Source organism: Cajanus cajan, chromosome 2 (assembly GCF_000230855.2).
Source record: "Cajanus cajan strain Asha chromosome 2, NIPB_CcT2T_4, whole genome shotgun sequence".
Lineage (NCBI taxonomy): Eukaryota > Viridiplantae > Streptophyta > Magnoliopsida > Fabales > Fabaceae > Cajanus > Cajanus cajan.
In genome coordinates this window covers 18,012,950-18,022,743 of record NC_138518.1, presented here as the reverse complement: position 1 = coordinate 18,022,743, position 9,794 = coordinate 18,012,950, and the positions used below count along the sequence as shown (strand labels likewise).

The 9,794-nt window shown below is 32.0% G+C and overlaps 1 protein-coding gene across 5 annotated transcripts; it reads right to left on the bottom strand.

The window, feature by feature from the left end:
- Positions 1 to 680: 680 nt before the first annotated feature.
- On the bottom strand, positions 681 to 9,374 carry G6PD6 (glucose-6-phosphate dehydrogenase 6). Of its 5 annotated transcripts, none has more exons than XM_020373439.3 (16): positions 9,214 to 9,374; positions 8,340 to 8,550; positions 7,759 to 7,844; positions 7,185 to 7,251; positions 6,886 to 7,072; positions 5,962 to 6,119; positions 5,809 to 5,877; positions 5,284 to 5,342; positions 5,013 to 5,049; positions 4,220 to 4,291; positions 3,842 to 3,989; positions 3,494 to 3,589; positions 2,624 to 2,694; positions 1,550 to 1,665; positions 1,325 to 1,370; positions 681 to 1,122 (listed from the first exon to the last, which is right to left on the bottom strand). In XM_020373439.3, the coding sequence occupies exons 2-16, from the start codon at positions 8,514 to 8,516 to the stop codon at positions 952 to 954; spliced, it is 1,560 nt and encodes a 519-aa protein (XP_020229028.2). In that variant the 5' UTR covers positions 8,517 to 8,550; positions 9,214 to 9,374; the 3' UTR covers positions 681 to 951. The 5 variants fall into 5 exon arrangements, with proteins under 5 accessions (XP_020229028.2, XP_020229027.2, XP_020229031.2 ...); XM_020373438.3 differs by having other exon boundaries at positions 9,148 to 9,361; XM_020373442.3 differs by lacking the exon at positions 9,214 to 9,374 and adding an exon at positions 8,932 to 9,084.
- Positions 9,375 to 9,794: the final 420 nt, after the last annotated feature.

Sequence of the window (9,794 nt, the reverse complement as noted above, 5' to 3'; positions counted from 1 at the left end):
TATATATATATATATATATATATATATATATATATATATATATATATGAGTTAATCACTAATACACTGCCAGTGTAAAATTTTTTTACACTGGCAACCAATCAGATTTTTTAAATTATTTTATTTTATTTTTATTTTATTAAATAAGTAACTGACATAGAACTATTAAAAGATCTAATTGGTTACCTATGTAAAAAAACTTTATACCGGCAGTGTATAGGTGATTAACTCTATATATATATATATAATTTAAAATTGAAAGATAATAATAACTATGTGCATGCTTGGTGACCAACAAAAATGTTTGCTAGTGGAATGGATTCCTATGGTACTATTTTTTGTTTTGGGTTTTCAAAATCAATCAATTCCATTGAATATACTTGATTATTTATAAAATGAGAATTTTCAACCTTTTCAAAATTAATTTTTGGTGTGAAATTAGTAAATTATACCTAATACTTTAAAAATAATTTTACTTTTATCAACCTAACAAAATCAGTTCTCAATTCATTTTCGAAATATCATGCCCATAAACAAATTAATTTTCCCAAAATCAATTCTAGCAAATTCTAAAACAAACGGACCTTACATTGATTTGAAGATTCTGCATCAATGAACATGGACTATAACATAATAACGCGGATGACATTAGTCAAATTTATCTAGGAGATTATTGAAAAATGAAATACAAATACTACTAAATGAACTTCATTGTCCATTTGTTTTGTATACAAGCATATAAAGTCACATACTAACATACAAATGACAATATGTTAACCACTCATTATTTTGCATTCACAAGCAGATAAGGTTTACCTACACAAGTCAACCACATTTATTCAAATTCTTGATAAAATCACCCATTAGGAAGAGTCTTGTGATCTTCCCGAGCTTATTAAGTGTGAGCATAAAAGAATTTAAGGCAGTGTAAGCTAGTACAGCATTGTTCTTTCTACAATGTTGGAGGGATCCATATATAACCGTGTGTTTGAACATAACCAGCTTTTTCCAGCAACATTTTATCTGCTTCTGCAGGACCTCTGGTTCCAGGTTGGTAAGGGATTGACCTGAACTCCCCCTTATCAATGCGGTGCAAAAGTGGGGTGAAGATTTCCCATGATGCCTGATAAGAAACAAAATACAATCATTAAAGTTGTGAATAAAAATTCTTATTAAGAAAGTAGTTGCTCAACCTTTTAAAATCGACTTACAAGATGAGAATTACTTCTCATTTTTATATATTATTAAAACCATATTATTGGTTGATGTGATACCTCCAACAATAATATTACAATAGTCTATGAAGCATGTAAGGATATTATTACCTTCAACTCATCTCTGCGAACAAAATGTTGCTGATCACCTCTAATTCTGTAAACCAAATTACATTTCTCATTAATATTCATTTAAAAAGTACTTCCTTCAGCCAAAACTGTTTGCTAAGTAATTATGTAATCCAAATTCTTCTATACTCTTTCAACACCTTGAGATGTCTGTTGTCTACAAACAAGACATATACAATTAAGCAAGAAGTCGTAAGAGCAACATACGTGTCAAGAATTAGACGCTCATAAGCCTCTGGAATGGTTACCCCTTGATAGCGCTGCGTATATGACAAATCTAGTTCACTTTGAATTGTTTCCATCTCCAGTCCAGGTTGCTTGACCTGCAAGACAGATCATAGAATTTAGTCAAATCTTAGACATATCGTTGAATTATTTTAGCATTTTAGGTGCATCAGTGTGTGAGATTTGGTTGAGCAGCAACAGCAGTGGTGACAAAGAAAGACAGCAGAACTGTGACAAAACAAAACAGGTCACGGTTGATGGTATTGTTCTGACACCACATTGGAAATGGACTGGACTTAACTCCCAAAAGTTAGCTCAAGAAGAGAATTTCCTCATTTTTGTGGAGTATTCAATCCAGATTCACAACTAATTTGGGACATCTTAACACAGGTGCCTAGAACTAAACATATGAAATGTAAAGTTTGTAAGACTAGATATCTATCAGTTGCCTAATATTAAGACTAGATAGTCTTTGATACCATGTGAATTTAGAGGAGGTGATTTAGAGGAAGATGAAACATAATATTACTAGAGAGAATTCAGAGAATGGAAACATTTTGTTATTCAGTCAAAATGTCTTACATCGCCTCTGCAATGCATATCATCCATGTATATAGTCTCTTAATAGACTTGGTGGATGGAGACTAGTTCTTAGACTACTATTATGTACACAACTTCCTAAACAGTAATACTCAAAAATACCAAATGCATTTTATCATGTCATTAACTATGATTATTTCCAACAGAATTTAACATGTAGTAGATTTCTTTCATTAACACAAGATAACAGGCAAGAGATAAGATGTTTGCAGAAGCTGACAACAAACTAACTTTCAAAGTTGCTACTTGAATTTCAGGAAAATTGAATCCAGACAATCTCATGAAAAAATAATAAAATATACCATTATATTTTTCAATATATAAACATTAAATATCTTAATTCCTACACAGAAAAATACATTCCTCAATGACACATACAAAACTTCCAAAAGGTAATCAGATCAAGCAAATGGCAGAACAGTTCTCTTTAAAGTGTTATCAGAATGATAGTCTCACTGTAAGCTTCATGTACATAGCTTCTGAAGGTTGCAGGCGTATAACAAACTCATTTCTCCCCTGCTTTTGGCCTAAACAAGAATAAGATTACAATAAAGTTTAAACATAAGTTTATATTCAGATTAAAAGGTACTTGTCATCAAGATATGGAAAAACACACACTAGCTAATACTTATGTTCCTTGCCGAAGCATTCATTCTGTGCCAATAAAGAACAGGATCCTGCATGTTTCCTTTGTTTGGATTATGGATCATAGAGATGAACCCCTCTAAAAGAACTACTTTCCACGGTGATATGATAGTTTTATGCACATACCCAAATATTTCCATTTCAAATAAAAGATACTATTTGTGCGATGATCACAATAGACACTATTAGGACTACAGTGAAGGGGAGTTAGTTAGAATATTAGTTTTTTAGTGAGTCAGTGACATAATAAATAGGAGGACTGAAGGGGAGAAAAGACATTAAAATAATTTCATATGTAGATTGAGCATTAACTCTTTGTGAAAGAAGAAATCCTTTGTGAAGGGGAATTTCTTAGAAAATATATTTCTCTTATTTTGAGTTCTTTTCAACATATTCAATAGTTTCTTTTCTTTCTCTTTCTTAATTCTTAGTTCCTAACAGACAACATAGTACAAAATACGTCTAACTAGATAATCCTATCACAAAAATGCCTTATCTTCCGAAGTAATGGCTTGTATAGTATATCTGACTCCTCATCCAAGATAAGAACGAATAACTGACAAATAGACAGATTCAACTTCATGCTCAAGATTGATGTATATACTATAGATAATTAAAGAAGCATGATAAATGCGTGAATTGAAGAGAATTCACCCAAATGTTAAAAATCTTGTGCCATACACTTAAAAATATCACCAGGGACATCCTTGAATTGAATCCGTATATCTGCCTTTCTTGCATTTAAGGCCTTCCCAGCCTTTAGTATGAAAGGAACACCTAACAACAGAAAGAAGCTTGATGTGAAAATGTCTCAGTTGCAATTTAATTGATAAAATGCACAGAAAAATATTGCAAAAAATACAAAATAATACACACAAGTAAACAGACAGAGTATGCACTATTAAATTACAAACATTCAACACAAATAAAGCAAAAGGAGGTCTCAAAAAATTTCCTATAGCATGCCCTGAACCTACAATGCAAATTTGTCTTTTCTGGAAAAAAAAATTGATGGGGTTATTCTCATACCCTCCCATCTTTCATTGTGTACTCGCAGAATAACAGTTGCAAAAGTAGGAGTGTTCGAATGGTCAGGTACAGTTGGATCATCTCTATAGCCTTCATATTGTCCTAGAACAACCTCATCATCTTTAATAGGAAGTACTGATTGAAGAACCTGCAATTTTATATCAACCAGAATGAGGTATAGACGCAGGTTAGAACACAGCTAAAATATTAGGTGAACATAAAGGTGCAAGTGGAAAGTTTCAAATCATCAGTTATAAAAATATCACTCGTCGCTGCAGTTGTGAATACACATTATGAACAAAAAACGAGAGCAAGAATTGAATGTCAGAAGAGGGAGAAAAGAAAATATCCACAGAAATTGAATGGATAGAGACAAACCTTAACTTTCTCATCCCGAATGTGCTCAGGCCTGAGAGAAACTGGTTTTTCCATAGCAACCAAGCAAAAAACCTGAGTTTGTAGAAAAATAATGAATCAGATTGACATATTAGACCGGTATGAGGTAAACTATGAAGTAACCATGGGTCTATTAAGTTGATAAATGTCTTGCATAACAAGGTCACAGAATATGTGGATACTCCACAAACTGCTAAGTGTGTTCAAGTCTATTAAGAAAGTATTTAGTTTTCTAATCAACTATTACACAAAGATTCAAGTATATTTATAATTATAAGTATTGCTAAGATTTATTTGAAATTCAATTCAATGCTTAAAATGGAGAAAAAAAAAAAGGCAGAACTGAAAATGATTTACTGTTGTCTGTTGTTTGTTCAAAACATACTAAAAATAAATCAGTAATGAAGTGCGGAAAATAATCCAACACATGGGATGTCACTGTAAACAATCAACAATAAGAGATTCTATATTTAAATCTTTGAATGGAAAAAGTTTCCCGTAGTTTGCCTATCGAATTCTAATATTTTCCTTAATACACCATCTCTCAATGCTTTCCTCCGCCCCCAGACATTACAAACACAATGCATAGCACAAAATATTTAGTATTGAAGTTTCCACAGTAACAATATTTTGTTTTATCAAACATAACCCTAGCAAGATTAGAAGTTTAGAGGGGGGTAAATTTAAGTAAGATTGTTGCATTTATCAAACATGGCGATAGTAATGTCAAAAAAATATATATGAAATCTATTTCAGCCTAAAATGAAGGCCCTACCTGCAGTAGATGGTTTTGAATTATATCTCGAATAATTCTGCCAAATAAAAAGCACACTAGTGATTATGGTTTTCTGATCGTAATAATATATGATTATACACAATAAATCAATGAGAAGTTTCACTATCAATATCATTAACAAAAGTAAAATGGATATAAACAAAATTATTTTCTCAATATCACTTCATTTGAGAACCTATTATTGCTGTAACTTGTCATTAGACAGGTCAGTTAAAAAAATGATTAAAAATAAATGACTTACTACACATACCCATACTGGTCAAAATATCCACCTCGACCTTCAGTTCCAAAATTTTCTCTGAAAACAATCTGCCAAAGTAAAACCAGCCAAAACTCAAGTTTAAGATGTGGAATATGAATGTTTGGTCATGCAATAGCCGAATTGGTAATAACAGAAATATACTATATTGAGTAAATTACACGGATACAGTTAGAGGTTTCGTGAGATTGCATAGAACCCCTTATTTAAAACAACCTCCCTTGTAGAGGAAAACAATTTAATGTTTTTCAAACAATTAATGGGGTGTTAGAATAATGTACAAGGGAATTAGTATAATGTTTTTCAAACAATTAAGAGGATTAGTATATGAGTAGAAAAAGGAGGGGTATTGAGAGAAATTTGACAAAACTTTAGGGTGTGTTAGTATAATTTACTTGGAAAATATTTTTGACAAAGCCATTAAAAAAAAAAAAAAAAGATTTGACAGATATGATGAGACATATTATGAAATTGAATTGTCAAGCCATTCGGAATGTTGAGAGAGCACTTTCTCACCTGCACATTCGCAATGTTGTCGCGGTTCCACAGAGGCATGAACAATCGGTTTGCAAAACGAAGCACTAACTGATAATATAAGTCAAATGAAGAGGGATTAGGCCAAGTTTGTGAAGCAAGCAAAAAGAGAGCCAATAAGTAATCATTTACTACCATGTTTTGTACTAGCTCCTTTCCTAAGTAGTGATCAATACGATAAATCTGCGGTTCTTGAAACAACTCTCCAATCTGGGTACTGAGTTGCTCCGCAGATTCCAGATCCTTACCAAAAGGCTTCTCAACAACAATACGTGTCCACCCACCAAGATGAGCTACAAAATGAAAATAGATGCAATCATCAATAAAAGCAGTGTTAGATACTCTGGCTTATATCCAGGAACCATAATATTAAAAAGAAATTAGGAGAAACTGACGTATTCATGTTACAATAAGTCAACATATATGTTGTTAGAAGTTAGAAGAAATGAGACACACACAGGTGGCACTTAAAACCTTGAGTTTAGATTAGTTGATGTTATCTATCTCTAAAGAAAGTAGATTGAAGCCTAACTTAACTTTACAAAATCAACTTAAAATGTGAGGATTGCTCTTCATTTATATACACTGTTATGATCATACCACCGGTCGATGTAGGATCTCTAAAACTATCAAATAGACTTTCAAGTTTATTTCAGAATTATTTTCTAACTTGAACACCAAAAATATAACACAGACACCTGTAATTATGCAGTGAATCCAAAATCTAAGCAACATTTCAACCCCAAGAAGCAGTTATATTATACAGTATACACCAAAAGCAGTGACATCAATTTAGACCCAGTATCGTCAAGAAATAGATCCCAAAGAAAGCAGACAAGCAATCTACATTTTAGATTTTATTCAAAAAAGTGAACTGAAGAGGTTAAAGTAAACACTGAAGGACAGCCTAGACTGAGTTGTCTGACTTAGAATTACTCCTAACTGGTTAAAGCTATGGCATACAGGGTTTGTTATTTGTCCCCAGCTAAGAGTTCTTAATCAACATTAGCAACCAAATATACAAGATTAATGCCAAAATAATGGATGATCAAACCTTACATTTATTCATGCAACAAGTCTTGATCATCTTGCAAACTGATGGATATACTGAAGGAGGAAGAGCAAGATAGAAAAGCCTCCGAGAAGAACCCTCAGCACTGTTTTTCAAAGATTCATGCTCTGAAATCTCTTTATCCAAATTATAGAAACCGTCCTCAGAGTCATAAGAGCCACTTACATATTTTATCTAAAGGGAAGAGAAAGATAAAAAGAGAATGAACATTTGATCAATCAGATGAGTAATTTTAATAAAAGGATTGCAGAAAATTATAAAATGATTCAAGGCCGACAATGCTAACCAGATGCAAGAACTTTGATACATCTTCCAACTGCTCAGGGGAAGAATCTCTGCCTGGAACAAGATAGCTGAGTACAAAGCACAACCAGTTTCCTATCATTTATTATACTTAGAAACTGTTCAAATAAGCAGCGATGATAAAGATAGATATCATGAAGTATATTATAGATTATAGAACAATTATAACTAAAGCAGTTAGAAAAAAATGTAACACAACAGTCATAGAACAAACTTCAAAGTAAGTGCATATTTGGGTCAGTTTATTCTAGAGAAAATAATCAATTATTTTTGTTTGATTGTAGAGAGATCTTCTGAAAAATAAGTGATTATTTCACCAAAATTAAGCTTTACCAAACATGCTGTAAAAATTTCAGCTTCGGTAAACACAGGGGTCCCAGAAATATGCTTAGTTATTCATTTAAATAGTTCGCAGGATACATTAGAATTATAATAATGATCTACTTACATAAAAGAAACAATGGTTGTGAAGTAGCAGAAAGAAACCAATTTCCATGATTGTTTTTTATATTATATTGGGAAAAATATAGATTTTACTACTTTTAATAAAACCTCACCTGCGTACGCGATTTCTCAATTCATCATCAGTGATTTTTGTCCTGGCATAACCAAAAATACACACCTCATCTGATAGTAGGAATCCCTACAAACACAACCACCAAAATTTCAAAAAACTGTCGGTACCTTTTAGAGAAATATACATCAGTTTAGAAAATATTCTATGTCATATTCCAAGAAATAGATGAATTAGAATAGATATCTACTTAGATTATCAAGTAGAATATATGAATAACAACAACAAGCAAAGCCTTTTCTTATAAGGTGGGTTTGATTGCATGGATCAATCAAATCTTGTTTAATGGTTTCAACTAGAGTTTACATAGCCAGTCCCAACTCCTAACCCAGATAAAAGAGGAGGGTTGTGTTAGGCTGTCCCTATCCAACTTAAAATTTTATCAAACTTTTATGATCATTCTGAAACGCATTCCATTATTTAACAAAAATTAAGGGTCTCCAAGTGGTACACTAATACTTCAATGATCATCTATATCAAATCCTTTTGTTTCTAAATAACATGGTATACAAAGGTTATCCTCTACTCCTTTATTTAACACACATTAATCTTCGATTATCAAACCTGCCGATACAGATGGAAAAGTGCAGGAAATGTCTTCTTCTTAGCAAGATCACCAGAAGCACCAAGCACAACAACGGAGAGTGACCCAGTTTCAGGTGCATGTTCTAGATCCCTTGATAGTGGGGATTCATTTCTGAAGCTGTCCCTTTTTTCAACATGCCATTTACTTGATGCCATCCTCTAGCAGTACCAAACAAATATAGCCTTGTATCTGGCATCAGACAAATAAGTTGCAAGTAAATAAAATACCCAATAATGAGGCTAATCACAGAAAGCAAAATGGAAAACAGTTTATAGATCTAAAGATTCAATTCCTACATAAAATATATTTGAATACAAGTTTAGAAGAACACCTAAAATTAAGAGCTTTCTTTTTAGTAAAAAAGCTCCCAAAAGTACTTCTAACTTGTAACCAAACATGTTAATGATCCAGCTCCTCTACTTTAAAGGGTAAATTAAGCAACGTCAGAAATTGATGAAAAGAATCTCACTATTGTGTTGATTTTATATGCATATGGCTTTATGCATAACAAATCATGAATGTGTAATGGTTGATTTTCTTGCATTGATGTCAATAACTAAGATTACTTACTTTAGCCAAATTTATTCCTACACGCAATCAAACCATTCCAATCAATCTTTTTGGTATATGCTAATCATGTCTCAATCTCAATTATTATAAACTAAATGAAAACAAAAGAAATATAACATCAAAATCATGAAGCTGGTAGAAACTAGAAACTTGACACAAATAAACAAATAATGATTATGAGTCAATTATAAATTGACATAAGGTAATGAAAATTACGGAGCCACACAGAAGTGATGGTGAGAGTATGAGAGCCAGAAAAAAAAAAAAAAAAGAAGAAATCACCAGCGTGGTTGATTTGGGAACATGACCATAGGTGGGTTTTTAAGGATTAAAAATTGGAACAGTTTTGTCGTTATCCTTCAATAATTTTCCTCGGTTAAGTTAGTCGTGAATGGACACAACCATGTCCACGAAGAGTGTGTATATGTTTGCTGTTGCAACAACTGCAATCTCACATTCCCCTCCATTTTTTTCTCATTTACCTTTCTACCCCTTGCTTTTTGCAATCATTATAAGCATGAAATTTAAATGCAAAATTCCATTTTTTTTCTGTTTTTAATTCCTAATTTATAATTTTGATAATTGTTATTTTAATTACACAATTTTTGTTTCTCGGTGTTTTTTTTTTCATACTAGCAACTTTTATTCTCAGATTATATTTTCAAGAATATACACGAGAATGACATTTTTGAGTATTTTGAAAAAATATAGTTTGGTTAATGGTGAAAATATTTTTTATGAGAGTGGGTGAGAAGAAAGTTAAAATGAATAAAAATAGTAATTTTAGGGGGTGTATTGGATAAGGATTTTAAAGGACTTTTTTAGTTAAAAAAATCCTGTGGATTTTAAAAGACTTTGCAGGA